At 39.7% G+C, this 24,890-nt stretch overlaps 1 protein-coding gene across 1 annotated transcript in view; it reads left to right on the top strand.

Annotated features, from left to right (window-relative positions):
* LOC124541401 overlaps positions 1-24,890 on the top strand; it is a 67,387-nt gene that overhangs the window by 25,127 nt on the left and 17,370 nt on the right. Inside the window, exon 12 of the mRNA XM_047119252.1 lies at positions 22,413-22,525. Within this exon, the coding sequence (XP_046975208.1) occupies positions 22,413-22,525 (113 nt within the window). The remainder of the gene's footprint in view (positions 1-22,412; positions 22,526-24,890) is intronic.

Raw genomic sequence — 24,890 nt, 5'->3', positions numbered from 1 at the left:
CCCAGCATTTTAAATTTTCGAAAATGTCCATTTAAAATACAGGACGTATTTAAATTATGTTGATCTATATTAAATGCAAAATATATACTTAAGTTACTGAATTCTGTAAGGATGAATACTGTGTTGTTTCGTTTAAAGCCATTAATTTCCGTAAAACATAAATGATAAGAAATTGTCATTATGGGTTATTCCTACACAGACCAACGCGGACTTTAAATTATCAGATTTTCTCCACTATACCATGCACGAATTATACAAAAAAAATAAATAAAAATCGTATCAAAATCCGCCGCCTATATTTAAAGATCTAAGTATACATAGGAATATACAGACAGGGAAAAAAGACTTGGTGTTACTATATACATGATGTAGATATATAAAATAAAAAATAATTGTATTTTTGAAAATATTTGTAATATTTATTAAGTCGCGCTTATAATAAGTTAATTTTGGCTTCAAAAATTGTCAACTTCGATGATTGAAGTACACCAGCCTTGGGGACTTAGATGGTACGGCCCCTGTGATTGTAGATTGTGTCGCCTCACTCGCCCTGTCATCCGCAAACGGAACACAATGACACTATGTACTATTATTTCGCCTTAGAATATATGATGAGGAGGTGACGCACCCGACAGAGCCCTGCCAAGCAAACGTATAATCAATGTCAGCTCCTTATTACTACTATATATGCTCTGCTTCTTTTTTTTTTTACCTGCCGTTACTAGTACTCGTTCTCATTTATATCGACTGAAACAACCTTTCCCCTTTCAAAAGATTTCAAGAGCCGCAAATTTGAAAGTTACGACCTACAGTGAAAGTACCAATACGCGATACATACCGTCATGGGTGTGACGGTGAAGCAACACCGGTACAGTTCGCGCTGGGTTATACGTGCGAGGAAATACTTTTAACCTTTCAAATGAATTTACTGAAATGCTTGGAATAATGATATCATCTGATTTCGACTGTACAGGATCAAGTAACGGCATCTGGCCTCACAAATGATGGATTGGTAATGGATGGACAAATTGGTATTGTGTGATGTGAAAATACATTTTGAAATTGAATCCTAATTGAAGGTGCTCAGCATGGCTTCGCAGGCATTAAATGTGACCAATAAATAATCTATCCAACGACAATTATTTCTTTGAAGTCCCATCGGTTAATCTTGTGATTAGTGATTCATTTTTACTTGATAGGGCTTTGTGCGTCAGGTTACCAACCATTATATCTCTTTACAAGAATACCTACTTGCTATTGAGGCAGCCCGTGTCACAAGCGACAACATCTTAGCTCCCAAGTTTGGTGGCGTGTTGTTAAAGCGCCATTGTCATTGGCATTAGCTGACCCGCCTATAAGTAATAAGATATATTAATGAATTATAATGGCAAAATTCAATAGTAAAATTCTGTCAACGCTTTTGTTTGTATATAAGTTTATTTGATCGTAAGACTTTAACAACTAAGACCGATCATTTCCTAGACGTTGCTAATACTCCTTTTCCAATCCCATGGCTAAGTGGTCAGTTCAGCTGTCGCGGCCTAACGCCACCGCGCTGCCAAACATGGCTACTGAACGGCGGTTCATGTCAGACCGGTAATTACAGTAAATACTCACTATTTATACCGAAGCACACGAGTGGGCTCGTTGCCGTCGCTCGGCGGCTTCAATAATCGACGTTATTCAAGATTTTCTAATCTTGAATAACGTCGATTATAGTTCTTCTGAACTGGGTGCGAGGTTAAGTGTTCAAGTGTGTGAGCAAACACACTCTTAACAACGAGTTAAACTACCAAAGGCTTTCTTGCAGAGAAGTACTATTTAGCAGTCGATTTCCAAACATCGCTGCTACTGATAATATGTTAAATGAAAAACCCAAAAATTTTATTGGGAGTGAGACAAGGCATTTACGCCCAGGTCTATCAGATCTGTATGACTACAAGTAGTAAATTTTTGCACGATCAAATAGTAACTCCGTTTGCCTGTATGCCATATCAGGCAGGCCGGTATAATTTGATGATTAATCTTGGAGTTTGTAATTATAACGCGGAAGCGACGACGCCACGACCGCGAGTGTGATTACGCGAATATAAAACAATTAAATTACGCTTTAGTTCTGACGTATTTGTTTTATCTTATCGAGATTAAGACGATCGTACTTTAAATTAGATTTCTTTATTTGATAAAGTAGCGTTGTACTCGTGATGAATCGAACACGATTGGAAAATTACCACAGGTCCAGAATGTAACATTGATTCGAGAGGAATCGGCAGCTTCTTGACGTATTGGATGGAGTTTTCTATCTACGTCACTGAATCCATTTTTAAGCCGATAAATTATTTTATCCAGCAGCTATGTTATAAATGGTCATTAAAGGTTGTAACTTTAAGCTATTGAGTTTAATTGAATCGTAGAGTAATATAAATTTAAAGGAGTTTTGTCTGGAGTACTTTATAAATAAATAAATAAATAAGTAAAAAAGATATTTTGAATTCGATATTAAAGGAGGGGTTTTGGTTGTTACGAGAAAAATATATACGCTGTCAACTGACATCAGAAAATAATTATAGAACTAAACAATACATTGTATTGCTTGGTAACGAAGCGTTACGTACACTTATTATTAAGCTTGCAGTGATATCGCTATCAGTGCCAGCAACATTGTCTATCTGTGACCGGAGCGTGCGTCAAACTTGATTTATTCGAATGAGACTTGGCTGGGTCGGCGCGTATCCTGGATCAACACGACCGGGAGATTAATGAATGGATTCCTCGGTTGCAGCCAAAACTCTCCGAGTTCAATGTCCCCACGCGTCGTGGACCGAGCGCCGAGTCGGTACATATCAGATAAGGGAATATATCTACGGTAGACCGTAAAGACGCTAAGTATTCGGGTGATTTCGTAAAGTTTTCAATATCTTCGTAGCCGTAGGACGCGTTGGAGCATTCACCATGACACATTGCGTGTTGGTGGGTGACACGCTTTGCAGACAAAGCGCCGGCCTTGTAACACTTGCGGCGCCACTACCTGCGCCCGGCGACACGGCTAACCGCAGACCACCATCGCCCAAACGCCGATCTAAACCAATACGAAGTTATTTCAAACAGAATTCACAAGTATTACATGGACTGTTTATTCTAGTTCGTATAAGGAAATACGTCGCGGACGTAATCGTCTCTGAAATAAACATCCGTCGGTTGACTTATATAATTGACATTGATACAGTCATTAGTCATTTTCGCTGGAATTGCAGAATCGTGAATTGTTTCCGTCCAATAAATGTGTCACATCGGGTATTTACACGTTGGTGTAGCGACGCCACTGTTGCTTCGAACATAATTAAAACAAATATTTCCCAAGCGCGGAAACGGCTATCTGGTGGTGCGGGCGAACGCGTCAGTACTTTTGTAACGTGGCCGGAGCTTCCTGCTGCGCCAATGCTAACGATTCAAAGGTTCCTCGGTAGCGTTTCGCGAGCAAAAACTATAATTGTTGCGCAGAGGCCGATTGTGAAACCAACCTTCACCGACTTGTGCACCCTTGACCGTGCCGTTTCTTCATTGTGACGCGCTACTCGGTGCCGATTCCGATAGCTCTGTGTGTCGACCTTAATCTTTCCATTGTGTCCAAATTATATTTATTGTTTTAAGGGCAACGTGTGTATTTTGCGTTAGGCTACCACTTCACAACGTGTATCAAAAATTTATTCAAACATTCGAAGCGTTACATTTACCTATTCTTAAAAACCAACAATGAAACTCAGTTAATTTTTTATCAATCTTACTGTGTTCAATTTTCATTATTTTTTCCACGTGTGATTTCTCTATAAATTTGTAAGTCCATAGTTCCTAATTGTGTGTCATTATGATTTCCTCATTCCTCACACCAGAAGCGAACAATGGCCGCCATTGTTGCTCAACGCAGGACATACGATTGAATGGATTTGCTTTCCGAGTTGTCTCTACAAGGCCCTGCTGGCGTTCGGTGTATCTCCGCTCGGCTTATGCCGTCGCCAGTTGCTAACCCCGATACGATCACGTTTCGAACAAATCTCGTCAGTAGGTCAGCTGCGATTGCTGTGTTTTTTGTCGTATTTAAATTTCTAGACCAAATTTGTTGAAATATATTTTTGATTATGTATTTAATTTAATAGCAGATCGCTTGGATATGATTTTGAATGTTTTGTAGCGAGATTAAATGTCAAACACGAGTAATCGTGTAATAACTTAAACATAGCTAAATGTGTTACGTAAAAGTTGCTTTTGCGACAGCCTTCGATAGTTATTTACGGACTTTTGTTATACTAAACGTGTTATCAGATCACTCGTATCTGTCGCAGACGTTTCTCCGATTTTTAGCGACTTAATATCCAATACCCGGTTCTTATGTTATATGCTATTTAACGAACCGTAGCTTTTCGATAACGCCTCGTAGACAATCTTGCCATCCGTAACGATCGCTTCTTGAATCCCAATCGAAAATATATTAAACACACCGAACGTGTTGCGTGTGGCCGAGTCATTAAGTGTTAAGCTAGTAATTTTAATTAGCGTGTACTTTAAATATATTAGAAACTACAATATTTTCTTACAATTTCGATTATTCATGAGGACTGGACGAAATTACTTCGAAAACGAAGCTTTTTATAAACAAAACGTACTTATATCTGTAAAATGCACGTTTGAAGAATCTGCTTTATAAATTCTTAAAAACTTGCCAAATATTTTAATTCATCTGTTGATCGCATGCCAGATATTTTTGTTCGAGTTGATTGGAAGACCGATTTGGCTGCAGATAAGCAACGAATAGTGGCTACGATGCATATCGATGAAGAATTAAACTGGAGGCAGTTGGCCTCGCGATGGAAATTGCTTTTGTAGTTTGTTATAAAGCATGGCTTTCGACGCTCACGTGCTGGTGTATTTTGATTAAAATAGATTTAAAATGGTTTTTGAGCGGAGTTTTCTCAAAATAACTCACTATAGAGTCTACAAAACGCAATAAGTGGTAAGAAACGTTTAGTAGCTACTACCGGCCAAGAACCTATTATTTTTTTAGTTCAATCGAAGGCCGTAGTCATCAGTAACTGTGATGCTTCCTTTCATTAAAATCCAACAGGTATTTTTTTAAAAAAATAATCTCAAATTCCTTTATTCAATATAGAAGCATCACGCTTACTTATTGATAGTCATATTGAGCACTAGGTATATCATCGATTCGATAAGGAAATGCCCGAAAAGAACCAGCGAAAGAAACTCAGTACCGAACGCTCAAATACACTCAAAACGATAGAATAGATACAATAAAGGCGCGCACAATGCGTTAGTGGAGATATTTGTTTGTTTATTCAATCAATCATTCATTCAAAATATTCTTTATACAAGGCTCATAAAAGCACTTTTGAATCGTCACGTAACAGTGCAGAATTAAATGTAAAGTTAGCACCGTTTTGGAAAGTAGATTACAGAGAAGTAAACAGTAGTATTAGTTACATTTACATAGATAGCTATTGTTTAAAGTTACCTCTAAGTGCATTTTACATTATTTTCGGTAAGGCAAAGAAACATTCGGGAATGAAACTGAACGAAATTATTACAAGGTAACAATTTAAAACAATCAATTTTCCACGAAGAGTGATATGAATCAGATTGTATAGGAATATTTATTGTCAGTGGTATCGCTAGCGTTTTAGTTGTGGGGTATGAAAAGGAACCTATATGCTTCCTTGGAGGTCAAGCTCACATCAAATTCAATTCAGTGGTTTTGGGTCGAGGAAACATTTCAAAAATAAACCTGTTACTAGAAATAGAGGACGACGAAGTTTTTGCAAGTCACACAATAGATTAGGGTATAGTCAGTCAAATCATGTTACGTACAACTAATATCATGTTTAAGTAGATTATAGTTTTTTGTATTTATTTACAGAAATGAAAAACTTACAACTTGAGATCTTTCCATTATCATATAGATAACTTTCCAATGCTCGCTACGCGTGGATAAATTATGACAAAAATGCTGCTCGGGATGACTTCGCGTGAATAAACAAAGCCTTCGTGATATAACATTAGATCGTGAGTCGCGTTGATATCATAAATAAATAAAAACAGCTGACCCATTTTGGGCATCGTCCGTGAAGCTTTATGATTAAATTCCTCGGGAGTTTATGGGAGCCGGCTCGCGCGTACTTCGCATCGATAACTATGTGTTCAACGGGGTATTGTTATAACTTTTATCGCATAGAAAAAAAAAACTACGTACAGTTATTGCAATTATAATGAATTAGTTTTCGTCCGCGTTTTAGGGTTTGGTTGTCACGTGTTAGGCTCATAAAGTATCCTATATTTATTTGGGATTCAAATTTGCTTCATACCAAATTTCATCAAATGTAATTGAGCTGTTTGGTAGATTCTTTACAAAATATTAAGCTGATATTAAAATAAGGTAAATAGAAAGGAACTATTTGTCACACACTCACAAAATATTAACCAAAGTTGATATCGATGCAATATGATCGAGTTAAAGTGTCCATTTTGGGCAACATTTCCCACTCGTATGGCCAAACTTAGATGGTACGCAAAGAGCTGCCAGGTAAATCGTCTCCAGTCGACTTGATGCATATCTTTCCTGTATGCACATTAATACTGACTTGAAGGATTAAAAAGTTTCCCTGCTCTCAGTATGCAATGGGACACAGAACTAACACGACCGGATATAGTTCAGGCGTAGGATCAACGACTTAACGGCTAGGCCGTTTGCGTGCTCGTGGCTCGACGCGTGGGGCTCTATGCTGACTATTTCGAACCTTAGGATTATATCTGAAAGATCATGGGAATAAATGGCTTGCACCGTTGGCTATCATTAGAACATAGGTTACCTTTTTATTTTCCAATTTATTTCGATTAACCAAACCCCCGATCACGGCGACACGTACCAATTTATCGTTTAATTGCTCGACGCCGTATCTGCACTTGCCAGTGTCACGTGGGCGGGGCGCGCGCGGTCGCATCTCGCCCCGAGAGCTTGATGTGTTCTATTGTTTAATGTTTCTCAATGAAATGATTCATCTAATGATTAACTACTCGGTTAAACGTACGATTTCGTTTGAGAGAATCTTGATCGAGCCACAGCGCTTGCATTTATATCTGGGATCATTTTATTGTTCGAAGTCAGCACAGTTTTTATGTACCGAATGTATCTCAATTTTGCTGCTTAATAGTTTTAGATTTTCTCAACAGAGATTAAAAAAAGAGTTCGGAACACAGTTAGATAGGAAGGCTACATTTAATTCAATTTCTTTAAATTTTTGTGCAATTTAAGGAGTTGCAGATAGATCTTATTCTGAGTCAGTGATACTTTTTCATAAACATTTTTAAAAGTAAATCAAAGATTTTAAAAGCCTTATAGCCTACATTGCTTATAAAACCTTTTTAGGAAAATAGGTTTACATGTCTTGATTGATTTTTGCGATATACGAGTCAATTTCCTTAAAGACTATTGCCACTAAAGCTTGCTCGCACCACATCCACGCTCTTTGTCTGTTATAACGTCTAGTAGGTGCGAACGTTTCGTTTTATTTAAGGATTAGGACTTATCTTTTGTTTTGCGGTGCTCGCCGTGTGCGAGTAATCTCTATAGCGATGAATCTAACACAAAGCGTCCGCACAACGGGCAAAGCTGATCTCATAAATTCTTAAGTTATTGTCATTTATTACATTTTACAAGTTTTATTTAAATAATACGTGCCGCATAATACTACTGCTTGGGTACAATTTTTTTAATCCATAGTAAGACTAGTTAATGGGGGTCATATTTCGCTAAGTGGTCACTAACATTCGTAGACATTGGTACGGTAAGGTATATTAACCAGTCCGTAGTAGCTGACACTGATGTTTAGGAAACGATAAGCACATCTAGAATACTCTCAACACCGGCTTCTAGGCTTATCTAAGAGACATAATTCTGGAACTGGAACAGAGGAACTTATAATACTGAGTAAATGTACAAAGGATCCTGTGGTTAGGCAAATCGATTTGTTTCTTAAATATCAGTATAACTATACTGATATGTGTACTCACACTGCATTGATGATGTATTCTGGCTGCAGTAACGGAGCTCGTTTTTATCTTCCTCAAAATCATATTTATGAGTTTCCGTCCCACGAGGTTATGTGGGACTTACTGATGCTGAGCGAGCCGGAATACCCACTAAAAAAACCAACGGAACCCACTCCGTTTGTATGGAGGCATTACGGTATCGCTCGCGCATGCTACCGTGACGCCCCGACTTATAAAATATTATATTATCCAAAACACAGCGAAAGCTAGTTTGGAATTCAGGGCTGGCATTTAATAATGTAAACATAAACTTGTGTGTGAAATAAATAAATAAATATATATCGAATCTGAAGTTAAAGCAACTTAAAAAGTACTTTCTTGAGCCAATAACGAGAAAAAATCGTAATTTGGTATGTTTTTATATGAAAGACGATATGATTTCCAAATGTCTATTTATAAATCAAGTCACTATCGATTCGAAAGTGAAACGAGCAGCCGCGATCGAGCGCGGGCTGGCTACGCGCTCCTCGCACACAGATACAGGTTTAGTTTCGCGTAAAAGCCTTGAATATTAAAATTTCGCGTCTAAAAATAATGGCAAGAAGCGGAGAAACAATCGCCTCACAATTCCGTGAGAGGAGGTGGAGACAAAGGCTTCTTATTTGAATGTCTGCGGCTGCTCCGCCGGGCTATTGTCTGCTGCGAAAGGAGATATTAAAAGTAACGCTTCTTGCTACACTACAGCCCACGACTTCGCTGCTTCACACTGATATTACTGCTGGTGAAAGTTACGTAATAAAATCAATTTTGGTCGCTTGGATCTGGTCATGGCAAGCAAAGTAGGACAATATTACCAATATATCAAGATATTACCAATCCGTTTTTTCCTTAATCATTAATTTGTCATAAACAACATTAGTAAGTAAACATCTTGCCTCACGCTCTCCTCTAACTCATATCACTCATACCCAAATGGAAAGGGACGGAAATGGGTAACAGCAGGAAGTGTTCGCCATTTTATTTGACCAATGAGCGCTCGTCATATGGTAGCAACCAGAGCTACGAGAGTATATAATATTGATGTTCCTCATTACCAACGTTATATATCACAAGTTGCACATCATATGGGAATACTGTGTGTAGTTTTCTATACTTCTTTTTTAAATTAAATAAGTTAACCTCGAATCTCGATAAAAATATAATTTTTGTGTAAACATAGTGATCTTTCGTGATAGAAAAAAGTAAAAGTCATGTATTTAAACAGGTTCGAAAGTGGTTTAATTTTATGTCGTTTACATTGTCCTCTGTTTTGGTAATACTTTGAGGAAGTAACGCCAACGGTAAACAACGGCACACTACGTTATAAACACAAACTGGTCCTCAATTATTGGGACCTTGAATGTAGTGTTCGTGAAATTTGACGTAGACAATCAACAAGGATGAGTTTAATTGGTCGATTTTAAGAGAATATTTCTGAAAATATCCGACTGTTGTTCGGTTGTAACAGAAAGCCGAGCTCATCCCCCGTCCCTATTGTGCTCTCAACCTCGCCATGCCAGTCCCCATGGCGCCGTAAATAAATGTTAAAATATCCCGGAGATAGGGGGTCGGAATCGATAATATACTGTTATACTCTATGTTATATAATATGTTAAAACGTTGAGGAAATCCACAATGCTATGTGTTACGTTATTTAAAAGTAAAGTTCGCTTTTAGAACCGACCGACGCGAACCAACTTTGTAAGATCTAAGTTGGACTTAAGTTGTCTCCTTAAAAGCTTTTCATTGGACGAATTACGAGCATCTAAAATAAGATCGCGCGAACGCGATACACATCTATGTCTGCGAGGAGATTGTGAAATAGCTCCGAGGATCGTGCCCGTGCTCCACGGCGGGGTACGCATTCCGACCCGCTAATAGCATCACGTAGGAAGTGGCCATAGAAAGGAGCCGCGGATTGCGTTGTGCTAACCCGCCTGGCCGCCACCCTCACCTCATCAATTATTCCGTCCATTGATGTGATTTGGTTTGAAGGAGAAAGAACCAGCGCGTATATCCTCACAACGACTTAGATGCTTAAGTCGCTGTAAAGCATACCAAGTTAAGTGTGAGATTGATCATGTATTTTTTCTATAATTTTCATATTAAATTCGAATTTCCTCATTCAACATAGAAGTAATACACCAAGTGATTTTTCAATACCGCTGACGAGTCGGCGAATCTGTTAATACAATACCAAGAAGGTCTTCCGTTAAATGAGATATGCTCGAAGGTAATCTCGCCGCGTCGCCGCGCGCCTCTAGAGGCGCAGCCTGTACTATCAGAACTATTATTGTTTACGCTTTGTATTCACATATTCTTTACTACGTCACCGAACAATGAATAAATTACACAGCTCTTATACGCATCGACATAAGAGCTACAATCGTTTGTCACGAATAAAATACCTCCTGTGAGTCATGATATAAAATGTTTCGAGTGCTCGTACAGGATATTGCTCTTTATTTGTTACCCGATAAGAGTTAATTTACCCTGCCATTGTTTACGGGGATAAAGTCACGACGTATTTCGAGAGCAGCCATACAAATGTCAACTTTATTGCCCAAGTGTTTTGGTGTGTTTCGCAACGTAGCCGAGTTATTTCGCAGCGTGGAAGTTCGGTTTACAAACAACGTGACGTCACGCACACACACGTGCCGCCGCGCACACGTGCGCGCGTAATCACGTTACGTAGACGAGCGAGCGTACAGAGGGCTAGCTTTTATCGCGGGACCGAGTCGTACTCTGATAGAGACACATCACATTGATTGATAAAGCATCTACACGATTATTTCTTATCTGTTCCTGTAGTATTTAGATATTTCAAGAAAATGACGAGGCTAATTTCAGCTTGGAACTCTTTTCTAATATCAGGTGACTGGACAAACCTTCATGTTCCATGCGATTATAAAAGCCTTATTAATAGTACAACAACATATTTTTTTTATTCTTTCTAAGATCTTATAACAACTTCGCCTGCGTTCAATATTCTGAGAGACTCAAATATCTCGACCAATGCTATCATGTCAATTAAATATCAAAGTTGTTCATGGTGGGAAAATGTAGTTCCTGTTGGGTGAGTACCGCTCGGCGATCGGGTAATACCGCGCTGTCGTGCGTGCGATGTTTTTTGTCGTTGGGTGGTGGCGCGGACAATCGGAAAGCCAGCGTACCAGAACAAGGTTTTTTGTTGCATACTTTGATGTTTTTATACGAACTACTCGTGTTGCTCGCATGTGTCTATCGGGACAGTCGTTGCAGTTGATGTTGGAGTAAGGAGCGCTTGCATCTGAAACGATATGGAGTATCTTACGTCCTTTGCGACAACGCAATCTCCGGTGACGCAAACTACGCATATAGAATGTGCGAGCACGACCCCCCCCCCCCCCCCCGTGCGGTGCGTGCTCACGCACACAGCTACGCGGACGAGATATACTTAAATTGCATATACACGGGTTGACATTGCGGGCTACCTTCCGCCTCGCTAGTGACTTCTATTTCAAATAATTCTGAGATGGTTAATTAATACTTACTTACTTATATACTTTAATCAATCTTTTGTACAGTTCTGAAATTAACTTCTAAACACACAAACGAACGTTTTTTTTTAAATTTGGTTAATAATTTGTTACAGCTAAGTTTACTTAATATCCCCATTTTTTGTCACTGAAAAATGCATTTATGCTTCCACCGCAAACGGGAGGGCGTGGCTGTTTGCCATACTATCCACTAAAAACCGGGCGACACCACCAGATCGCTTACGCAAGCTACAGTGAAACAAATTTGACACTTACTTATGATTAACTTAAAAAATCAATTATAAATTTATATTACTTAAATAATAATAAAATATATATTAACTATGTTCGTCGTTGAAGTCTGTAGACGAGACAAAAACTGTATAATTCATTATCTGTGGTTAGACTTTCTACTACAAATTATGCATTGGTTTCTTATGATATAGATTAGTTTTACCTAGAGTGTTAACTAAAGGGTATGAGTGTCTCAAACTTCCCCTAAGCCTGCAACTTTATAGGGCAAACAGTAATACATGAAATAGACGCAATCAATACTGTCAGAGGCTGAAGTCTCCGAGCGCGATGCAATAAATTTGATTATTAACTACCAGTTGCTCCGCGCGTTCGGCGTCACGCGTAAAACGTGACCGCTCCCAATCGCTGGGCCGTGCCGTGATTTACTGCAATCTGTAACCACTCTCAATCATTGCTCAAAAAAAAATATGCAAAAGTTAGTCCCTCATGATGATGATGACGCCCTGATCGATTTCCATCAGATTCCGGATTGTTGCTCATTTTTAGACAGAAAATCTTTTTATCGGCCCAACCAGGGCTCCACAACGAAACAACGTGAGTTTGGCCAAACAAACAAACTCTTCCACTTAATAAGATTGTTATGGATAAAACCTATACTATAATATTATAAATGTGAAAGTAACTCTAGTCTGTTTGTTTGTCTATCGCTCTTTCACGACCAAACCAATGAACCGAATTTTACGAAATTTGGTGTCAAGCAAACTCGAAGTCCAAGAAAGGACATAGGTAACTTTTTTGCCTAACCAACTCTTAAAACGCGAGAAAAGGCGGCAACTAATATTTTATACATAAGGAACATACTGAGCCTGAAATCATCTGGAGCCTTAATGAATAGAACCCCTTCTTAGTTGTTCCGATGACGTCAATGCAGACTAATGAGAAGATGAAGAGAGCTCTATGATCTATTATTAGAATCAATAGACATCACAGACGACTGGAAGAGGAACAGGTCTGTTATTATTTTGGCAATTTTGTAACAATTGTCGTCCAGTGGAGGGCGCTCGGTTCAAGCGCGTCTGGGTGGAGTTTTGTAGTCGGGTTTTGGTTTTTTTAAGGGTGATTTATAACTACTTCGTACCTGTGATCTCGACCGCTTGAGAATTTCGGTTTTATTGTGCACTTCTCTTTAAAAAGATATTTTAGTCTCCAAGCTACGCTTAGTCTTAATTTGACAACCGATTACCTTAAATCCGTGCAGTAATTTTTTAGTTTTCTTGTATAATATTAAATGTACAGACACACGGTTTGTTCTGATTTATGTTATATATCTATGGATACGGACACATATGGTTTATTTACGAGCAGATAACTACATTGGTTGTATGTGGCGTGTGTTACAAATATTCCATGGTGTGCGGCGGCGTGTTATGTAAGTGCTGAGTGCAGCCGTAACACATTATCGAACTTACAATTCTATGGAAGTTACGAATTAAGTCACCTGACACCTTTGGAATTATTTCAGCTGTAATTGAGTTTCGTAAATAGTGATTTAATTGTAATTGATTATGTTTCAATGTTACATCGTGCTCTGAGGTTACGGATCGGGTTACGTGATGTTTTCATCAGACCGTTGGAAATATAGCGCAACTGCGGCGCGTGTTGCTCTCCGCTCAAGGCTCGTTAGAAATTCTACAGGGATGAAGAGGTGTTCCCGTTACCGACCTCAAATTCTCGTGAATTAGTACAGTATCGTACTTGAGGCCATGGTATCATGTCCTTCTCAGAGTCGTCACACATTACGTCTTGAAATTTTGAACATTATTTGAGGCGGCTCTTTACTTGCTCGGGGTGAATATCATTTGACCAAATATTTAGTGTCAACATGTCTTCAGTGTACTGTTACGGGCTGCTTACGGGCTGTTTATTTGCCTAAACGATGTCGTCCTATCTTTTCACTACCGTCTCACAGATACAGTAGGAACTGCAAACGATTCACCACACGAGACTGCAAACAAACTTAACAAATAACAGTTTGGGCTTTTAGTTTGTGTTATTACGTCACAACTCGAGTCCAAGTATTACCGAAGAGTGTAATGAGACCTTCATTGTAGTTAAAACAACCACGGCTACTAAATTCATTAAACATTTAGCTAACGCGTCCGAAAATCCAACAATAGCACGATTTTTAAGACAAGAACCAGCTTTCGCCGGTGAGGTTATCTGATATGATTTAGGAACCTAGAAAGAACGTACACATTCCTTAATAGGCACGACGCACCTGCAAGCCCCCAGTGTTGTAGATGTCCATGGGCGGCTATAGTCACTTTCCTCTGCTCGTTTGTTACCTAAATCAAAAAAACATTTCGCAAGTGACCAACAATCCGCTAAATATAGAAAGTCAGTGTAAGTACCTTAACGAAACAAAAGACGTTTAGTCTTCCAATGAGCAAATGCTTGGGAAGCCGTGCCAGCGACGGTGGTGACGAGCGGCGTGACGCTCCGTCCGCTGTGACGTCACGCGCCCGGACACGTGCGGGCCGCACACAATGGAGCAATATCGGACTCATTGTAGAAGCCGTTATGTAAGACTAACATACTACATCTGTAACATTTGTCAGTTTTTATTTCAATGTCTGAAGTTAGCTTTTATGTTCTAATGATAGCGCCACACTGCATGAATCTAGTCACTAGGTAGGCTAAATTACTTGGCTGGTTTCTGAAGACTCTTCTGGTTAGGCACAACCCTCTCATCGGATATTCTACTGTCAAACGGCAGTATTCAGTATAGTTTTTTTTCGTTTTAAAGGCTGAGTGAACCAATGTAACTCAAGGGACAAGGTTTCCATGGTTGTTAGTGCATTAGTGATGGAAGAAATGGTCAATATTGTTTGTACGCTGTAGTGATTAACTGTCAGGTAAACCGTTTGTTCCTTCTACCCATTAAATTAAAATATCTATGATTAGACTAGAGATAGATTAGAGATTATATAAATAATAATTTTGTTTTAGTGGCTAAAAATCTAAAATTGAATGTTTTGGAGATTTTTTTAATAACTTGCACTTTTATGACAGTGGCTTCCACTTGCCAACTGCGCAAGAGATGTGAATTGTACTGTTCCCTTTGACCTGTCTCTTTATAGAAATAAATGCTCAAGAATCAGACTCAAAACGTTTTTTTATCAAAAGTTTTGAACGAGTCGTTTACCTTCTTAAATAACCGGGTCATAGTAATTAAATTAGTTAAAGAAAAAATAATCGCAATGCCCCAAAAAATTCAAGTTTTGCGTGTATGACATGACCTGTCTCTTTAGATCTCTGCAGTCGACGCTATAGAACATGTTACTCCTTTAAGATTTGCTACATTTGTCTGACTATTTAACCTGTACCGCGCTGCTTTCAACGAATCATGACTGTGACGTTCTGCTTCGAAACTGTCAAAAACAGTGCGAGAATAACTAATCATGTCAATGCACTACCAACCGTGGGAGTTTAGATGATACATCAATTGTTTTGTAATTACACTGTCCTCATCATCCAAACCGCAGCGATGTAAATAACGATGGTAGAATGTATAGTGTAGGTAGGAAAGTGTACCATCAAGCTGAGACTCTAATTTCAAGCGACCGAGTTTGCGGGTCAAGCGACACCTTTAACTTAAATCATGGCCAAAATACACGGTGAAGTTGTTCGTAGGTAAACAGTTCGCCTTTCTCGATGTTTTGCCACTCGGCCCGAGCAGGAAACGCGAACAGCCTTCCTATACCAGATAAGCTTGGGTTACTCGGGTCGAGCGGTAAGTAACTCTAACGCTCGACCATAAGATCCATAATACAACGGCTCGTCTGCGGAATCAGCTTTGATGGGATTATATCCCGTCCCCTTTCCGCGGGCGCCTGTGAGCGTGCGCGTGAAAGAGAGCGCTACACAAATTGGTTGTGGTCGGTTCATTTGGCGTTATCACGTTTCAACAGCCAAGTGAATGTGATCCGGTAAATTGGCTCTTATTCAAACGAAAAAGGGTATGTTTTTGTTTGTCTCTTTGGTGTAATGAATTCACAGCTCGATTTGTGTTTTGTAATTATAGACTTTATGTATTAAACCTTAATGTTCAAAAAGGAAAGTCAAGATTTTTGTACCCGCTTCGAATTCCGTAGATTTTTCAAATAACGATGATTTTTTTACGAAGCCTAATAGTTTTCTACCTAATTGCTTACGAGGCAAGGCTCATTGTCGCCTGCGTTTTTTTCTCAGAGCTTTTAAAGTTAATTTTAAACCCTCCCTCGTTGCAATAGGGGTCAGTTCGGTTTGCAGCTGATTAGAATTGTACCCCAAATCGCGGGTTCGTCGACCTTATCTCCCCATCGTGTTGATGCAGGCAAGCGAGGGATGGTTATAGAAGCTGATAGAAGTATGAGGTATTTGAAATTTTTTGTGAGAAGCTCGAAAAAATAACAAATCATGAGTTAAATGATGGCACCCCCCGCACTGACTTTCTTATTGCGTGTGATTACAATAGAAACATTAATTAGAAGCCATTTCGAAAAAGATAGAGCACGACAAGATGGCGGAAATTTGTGAATATCGTCAAAAAAAGACGCGACGCAAAAAGTAACAATAACCTACACATTACTTCATGGGTATGTAACAGTGGACTTTGATTGCGAAACATGTTTTTGGTAATCGTAGGGCTTGTGCTAGCTCGCTCGAGTGGGCGCCACGCACTCATCAGCTACGCTACCCCCAAATATGTATATCTCTATGTTAAGGTTTGAAGGGTGAGTCAGCAAAAGTAAAAGCGCTTCAGCTAGCACCGGAACGCATTCGCAAACATCACACTTTTGGCCAGCAGTTGAATTAACTGTCTTGTCTCCGTAGAAATATCAAAATCAAAATATTTTCATTCAAGTATTCCGCTCCAAGCTTTATTAAATCGTCGAGAGGAACCTTTGATCTTTGAAGTCTGAAAATATAAGTGTGGATGGAATTGTGAAATAAATTATGGCAATCCATTCTTCATCTAATGCTTAAAACGTAGCACCACCGAACCTTATCTCGCGATAAGCGTAAGATACAGAACAGAATCTAATGCGTCGCAAGATTTTCGGCTTCGTTGTACACGGTTCAGTAATTCATCCGCCATAGTCAACACTCAATGGAGCTTGGTGGGGTTAGCTGTAATGTTTCACCGTAATATAAAGCTTATTATCCGTATATTTTGTTGCTATATGGTCTTGTATTGTGTAACAAGCCTTATCATTTCATGTTTTACTAAGATATTTATTTAGAGAATAAGTAAGTAGATAAATGGTTGGATAGATGGGGATTTTGACGTTTCAAAAGCACCCATACAATCTAGGTAACTAAGATGTTATGTCCCTTGTGCCAGTAGTTACACTTGCTCATTCATCCACTCACAACTATACTAAGTATTGCTGTTTAGCGGTAGAATACAAGATTGGTGTGTGGTACATAAGCAGACTCATAATGTTAGGTTGTCTTAATCAAAACTTTAAAGTGAATGAAAAACCACCTCTTATCCCACTGAGTTGAATACTTAAATCTTGATTAAGTTTCTATGAGAATATGTTTTGTAATAAACATTACCTGACTTCGCGAGGTTAAGTTCCGGGCAACTCCACAGCAACAAGGAATATTGTAAAAAAATACATATTAAAAATATTTTTGTTGACGATGTTGAAATTAACTACTACGCAGCTCCCTAAATACTGCGTATTCGACAGTAAATTTGCATACGAAACTTGAGACGAAAACAATCGCGCCGAGGAGCTGCCACCGTACGGTCGACCTTGTGGCCATCCGCACAAGGTCGACAGTCGCACGAGGTCGCGCCAGCAGTTTCCGCGATACGCCTCGCCAACAGAGTCAATATGATGCGGGCTCGCTGATACGACACGAATTAACTTATCTGCGAGCTAATGCGGCGGCTCTGGCGTTGAATTGGGAAAGTGCTAAGTACTAACGTGCCCTGCCCGGCCGCAGGCACCGCTCAATGTGCTTGGGCAGGATAAGTTACACACGCATATAATTGTAATTAACTAACACGACTGTATGTTTAAATATTGAAAAAGAGTTACTACTGAATCTACTTTCCGAACCTGTGGTAGCTTTACTTAATATAGTTGTTAAATGAACAAAAGTGCTTGTAAAAGCCTACTTGAATAAAATATATTTTGATTTTGGTAAATTTAGAATTTTACTTTAATTTCTGGGCGATGCGGTACGGGCTTTTTAAGAAAGTATATTTTTATTTGAATAGCGAAAGCGAAGCTGGTTCTTATCGTTAGTGACATTACGGATCATATGAAAGGCGCAAGAGGATAAAGCGGCTCATTACAGGATGACCGAATTAAAATCGCAAAGTCCGCTCGGTGCTTTCACCGCGCGGCCGCGTTGCGACACCGCGGGTCACGCTCCGCTCTCTCCGAACAGGACGCAGGCGCGATGCGACCGGCGACCGGTGTAATTGAACACTTATGAATCTCTAACCTCTATTGTCGAGATATAAACAATTATATTTTTGTTCTTGTTTTCATATGTGAGCTGGGTGTTACGAGTTACGACTATTTGACTGGTAGAGTCCACTTTCCTCTTTCATTTGAATCCTCTGTGTTTGTGTGCTTTAAGGGGGCATCATATTTAGTGTACTGTAGTTATACATGTAACTGCGTCGCCTGTCTAGTGGCTATCGGCAGCCGACTTCGCACGCACTTCTGAGGGGTGCCCGGAGCCCCAGATCACTCTCCCTCTCTCATCTCTCTGTTAGTGTTTACACTCGGTAGTCACGTAAGTCCTTGATTGGTCCAGAACTCTCCTATGCGGTCTGATTGCCCTGCTATGCGTGTCTGTGTTAACGCAAAACACTTGTGCAATATAATAATAGCTCGTGCGCAGTCAGTCTCCCTTGGGAATGATCAAAAGAGAACATCTCAGTGCTATGTGCAAATAACAATAATTTTTTTAATTTGAACTGTAGACACGTGGATTCTGAGGGCTCACAGTCAGGTCTTTATGAAGTGGCTAAGAGTGCGCATTTTTTAAAATTATGAACTGTGTAGAGGTTCCTCATCACGAGCTCTGAACTTGGATCAGCGATTCCTAGTGGGTTCAAAAATACGTTTGGTTTCATTAGAAAGTCGATATCTTAATATCGACCAAATATGATTATTGGTGTCAAATAACCAAATGGTATGCAAATATCTTCACATTTACACTTTTGTTTAAATGCGATATTAACCTCTTAACTTCAATCGTAGCACCGATTTATATATAATTTGGTATGGGTTATTTTATTCACCCCTCGAGGGGTGTAAATGTTTTGTAAGGTATAACTGGAGTTTTGTAAACTTGTGGGTACATCCGCAGGTTCAGCCAGTACTAGCACATTTAAATATTCACGAGAATATTTACTTTGATTCTAAGCAATCAAAGCGTCTTATTTCATAATGCAGAGGCATGGCCCTCGCTTAATGGCCGAGGAATGGCTGCCGTAGATGGTTTCGTATTAAAGTTATCGTAGCCTTAATCTCCGGCATTAGTTTACTTTGTTTTAAGGTCGGCGAAGTACAGCTGTGCGCCGGTATCACTGGTAGTAGTAGTTGTGAGCGCTAACACACTCAGCAATTATACCGACAATGCAAACAAAAAACTGTATTGTTGCGTAAAACGAGACAGCCTGGCTTTAGATTTGCGCAATAGCAAAGGATTTGTCGATACGTGTTGTGGAGTCGTTGGGGTTATCGCTTAGCAAAAGATTGCCCTGGATGTAAGTTAGTCCCCAATTTAATAGTAATAATAAAACAATGAGTCACTCCATTGTTTGGAAACATCGCCGTAAAGCGATTCGCTCGCTTCGTATTCCGAACGCGACCCCGATTCAGCGTTCTCCAACTTATCACGGGGATAATATTGAATATGTTAAGTTGACTTGGTCGAATGCCAGCAGCCATAGAGAGACGACGGCAACCTTACCCAACCACACCGATCGGCGGTGACGCAACGCGTGACGTCACCGCCGACCGACTCGCGCCTTTGTCTTCTCACTGTACGAGATTAGGGCCGCTCTTTGTGAACTTATGAAATTATTATGCTTCGGAAGTGGACGAGCCGACTCGAGATTTCTCAAGAGTTTAGAACCTTGAAGAGTGTTTGCCTTTCAGGGATAGGGATGCCTTTTGGAATGTACAATGACTATTGTGTAATGACCGCCAACCTTTGGAAGGCAAGGTCATTCATCGTCACGGCAATAATGTCCTTAATACCACTGATCATAGGAACTAAAATGTTGTGTTCATGACGAGTTCACTTACATTCAAAAACGTAAGACAAAGTGCGGCTCTTGCCTAGAATACAGAGATGAACGAGTAGGCTTCCCGGCGTGCTGCGCAGCTTATCACCAACTTGCAGTGATTCGATATAAAGTGACGTCTTTAAATCGGCTTTAGAGCGCCCTGACACTCGGCGGTCCCGTTGCTATGAATTAGGACAAATTAAGGCGAATGAGGTCGGGGGCAGCCCTGCGTGGTTACACGTGGAGGTGACTTGTTAGGTTTCTGGCTACCACGAGACTGCTGTATGGAGTCGTGACTATATTTTATAATAAGAAAAATAGAAGAACTATTTCACTGTCTTATACTGGATGTCGACGTATGAACGAGATCGTAATTAACAATTAGCTCGTCAAGCAGTGTGCTCATCTCTGAGGCTATTACGGATACGATTTATTTATTATAACACTAGTCGCCGCCTGCGGTACAGCGCGATTCAGGGGTAGGCAGTGTTATATACCCACATATCCAGACTAGTACTAGTATTATAAATGCGAAAGTAACTCTGTCAGTCAGTCTCGCTTTCACGCCAAAAGTATTGAACTGATTTAAATGAAATTTATTACACACACAATAGTCTAGAGCCTGAGAAAGGACATAGAACATTTTTAATTGTATAAAAGTGTTCCAAACAACTAAGCAATATTTTAAGTTAATTTCTAAATATATTAACAAGCGGGTAACAGCTAGTGTACTAAATATCTATTCCATCGTTACCATCACACGTCACACCACACCACCTACTTTATTGGAGTATTTTATATAGTAGTTTAGAATATAAGAATTGTCCCTACATAAGCAAGAAACAAAACACTACTTTCTGTTACTTGCTCATGTAGGGCTTTTGTAAGTCGATCATTCCATTTCAAGGGTTTACTATCAGTTATGAATTAACTGATATAGTATTATATGTTTAGTATCGGACTTATATCGTACAGTTTAAGTTAGCCTTGTCTCCAAAGCGGCTAATTTCCCTGAATGACGATCTGGCACTGTGTCAAGAGGCTTGTCTTTGGCGCGCGGGAGGCTGCGGCGCGAACATCTGCAGCGCCACCTAATGGATTGTTTCCCTCTGTTCAAAGCTAACGCCGATTTCTTGTATGTTTCGTTGGAGTCCGCAACTTCGGTAATGGATATTATATATATAGATTACTGCCAACAGTTCAGTCTAAAGGAATCTAATAGCGATGAAATGATTTTATGATTTCTGATGAATAATCGAATGTTTTTACGATACGATACCACCATATTGATGATGATCGCTTTGTCTAGTTCTTGGAATCCCAATCAGCTCATGATGAGCTTTTGATGTGTTGTCGCATACGAACAAATAAACGCTCACTTTGATGTTTTAGACATCACCACACAAGACGCGATTTGCAGACGTTAATGTCAATTCTAAGTGTTCTGGCACCTTACGCAATCATAGAATGAAGGTTGTACGGCGAAGGTTACGAAAGTGAACCGGCTAATGAGCCGCCATGGTGTTCGTCAGCGCCCACAGACGTTAGCACAGGGAGCGCCCGTAGCTACACTATAAGTATAACTAAAATATGATATGCGTCGTGCAAATCGTTGGTGTCTAATTCGGTTCGCTTGATGTTTGGCGACGCGGCGGCCGGTGAGCGGTTGGCCGAGGACTCCTCGCCTTTGCAAATGACGTTGATTATGTTTATTCGTATTCGCGTACCCCTCACTTGCCATCTCGTTCTTTCGTCTATCTAAGGGTGCCTTGAAGAGATTGCTGTCTCAGCGACGAGTCCGCCTCTTGTATATTTCATGATTCTTTTACAGTATCGTCCGTATTATATTTATAGTCTATCAAGGAAATTTGTTGATTAGTAATTTCAGTGAATAAGCACTCTTATGTATAAATTAAACCATATTTCATATTTTTATAAATTCATGAATATAGTTGATCTAGTCACAGTGTAACATTGTTTTACTTAAATTAAGCTTCGATAACCTATACTTTACGGGGCACCGCACGATGCACAAGTCGTAGCACCCTTACCCCTTGGGGTATTGTCGTCCCCACTCCTAGTACAATCTTAAGCTTAGCTTAGTTGGAGGGGTAAATAAGAATAATCCCGTAAAAAACGTAATTAGGATTAGGATTTTAAATATCAATAATATTTTCGCAACTTCTTAAGAGTATCTGTATCGAATGCCTCTATAATGTATGTTTCGTTTGTTACAGTGATGGCAGCAGCGCCGGCAGCCCGAAGGAGGCGTGCGTGGCGCAGTCGCCGCCGCCCGCGCCGGCCAAGCGCCACCCGCACCACCACCACGAGCAGAGGCGGCTGAGCGTCGGTGAGTAGCGCTTGCTTTCGATATATTATGTGGTATTCTAGTGCCATGGCGAAGAGTAATAAAGAAGGAGACGCCATGATATAAAATGACAATATCTGTTTGATAAATGAGGTATACGAATCAATACAAGATTTTTTGAATGATTATAAATTTACACTAAAGAAATTAACTACTGTGTGTCTCGGTGGTTCGGTATTTTCAGTAGATTCATGAGCCGGCGGTAGCTACACAGGGTAGTATCATCCTGTAGTAATCAAATAATTGCGTTTGAACGCAGCTCATTTTGACTTTCGTAGCAATTACTGGGTGAGAAGCACAGGCAGCGCACAGGCGTGTGACTTTAATTTAAAGCGAAACCACTCGGCGCCGACATGTACGCGCGTCGCGGGTCGTTGTAGAAGTCGTGTTTCACTTGTGACGCAAAGTGAAATAGAGTTTGTGTGTTCGCACATATATAACTAGCTGGTCCCCGCGACTGCGGCGCCATAACTTACACGCCCGCGTCACACCCGAGTCTCAATTTACGTCCATGTGTTTCGTTACGATGGGGTCAGAGATCCATGGCATATTCAAAAAACTATTCGTTTTGCCTATAAACTGAGGCTATTTATCATTTTTGGAGTCTGTGTAAGTTCTGAATTACTAAGTTCTCGTCAATATATTTTTCCTGTTATTTAGATAGAGTTATATCGCTTCGTGATTATGTCACTCATAGCATACATAAGATAAAAATAAACTAAATTAAGATCTATAAGATATTACATCTATTTTGGTTTTACTATGTGATGTTGTCACTTCCTGTGATAAAATTCTTCAACAATACTATCAGAACTATGAAAATAATTCTTATTGTGACATTTATTTATTGTGCCTAGTAGGACATATCTGGCCAGCGCGATTCAGTAAAGTGACATTTCCAATCAGCGCCATCTATCGCTACCGAGTTGTAAATACAGTACTGCTTATCCATCATTAGTCTGAAATCTTATAAAGTTGAATACATAAATATCAGTTTATTAAAGTTTTGGGTTATGAAGATTTCGAGTTTTACCTGAAACGCGGAAACGACGAAGGCTGTCCAATGTTAATGAACCGGTATCGCACACGAGATTCACCTCCGGGTGACTTAGATCCTTTGTTAATTACTTGCATTGTTGTTACGTACGTAACTCAAGGAAATGTTAAGTGTGTTACAATTTAAAACAGCAGTTGGTCGCTGTGTTCCTCTTTTGTGTGTGTGCGTTGAATAGTGAGAATATAATGTCCATTATGATGACACCGCAATTTTTGGATTTCTATTAAAAAAATTGTACTGAAATGTGCCCAGTATGTGCTATGACGTGCCGCTTGAAAAAATAAATTTGCTCAAAAATATATTTTTTATGAGGAGGTCCTTCAAGTTACATTAACATGCACATGACAGCACATGTCGAGCACATTACGGCACAGTGTTAATAAGTTCGATAAAGTAAAGTAGCGGAGCCAACCGGATATAAAAAGGACCTCCTTATAACAATTGTATTTTTTGAGTAAATTTTATTTTGCTTTAATAGAAACTCAAAATTTTCGGTGTTGTGATAATGGACATAAGAATATAAAGAGTGTTTGGTCTATTCCCAGAGAGTTACAAGTGGTTTGTATTACGATTTTGAGTGTGCTTTGTGTTGTGCGTATATGGTAGCCTTATTGAGTATGTTTTGATTTTGTAACATACACTATAGTAATGCTTCAGTTTCGTTGTGTCTTAACTAAAATGTGGTAATACAAAGCAGGCGAGCTATTAGGATTACGGGCCGTAAGTCACGTTCACTCGAGAATAGATAATTGTTGTGTAAAACTGTTAACTGATGTCATACATCAGTTCGCCTTCGGGGTCTAAAATGTCCAATACAACAACAACAGATAGCCTGTAAATTTCCTACTGCTCCCTCTACCTTTCAGGCCTCCTCTCCCTTTGAGGAAATGGTTTGGAACATATTCCACCACGCTGTTCCAATGCCGGTTGGTGTTGTACACATATGGCAGAATTTCGATGAAATTATGGTTTAAACACATGCAGGTTTCCTTACAATGTTTTCCTTCACTGACGAGCACGAGATGAATTATAAACATAAATTAGGCACATGAATATTCATTGGTGCTTGCCTGGGTTTGAACACGCAATCATGGGCTAAGATGTACGCGTTATAATCACTTTCACCATCACCTCGGCTAAAAACGACGATCTGAGCGACTGTAAAATGTCCCACGTGCCAGCAATTACACTGGCTCACTTAACATTCGACCGGAACGCAGCAATAGTCTCCTCCAGCTTATCGCTCGCTGCTCGCCTATCGCGTCGCCGCTGACGAATGCTCGTTTAGAT

The sequence above is a fragment of the Vanessa cardui genome, chromosome 28 (genome assembly GCF_905220365.1).
Source record: "Vanessa cardui chromosome 28, ilVanCard2.1, whole genome shotgun sequence".
Taxonomy (NCBI): Eukaryota; Metazoa; Arthropoda; class Insecta; order Lepidoptera; family Nymphalidae; genus Vanessa; species Vanessa cardui.
This window is presented reverse-complemented; position numbering and strand designations above follow the sequence as displayed.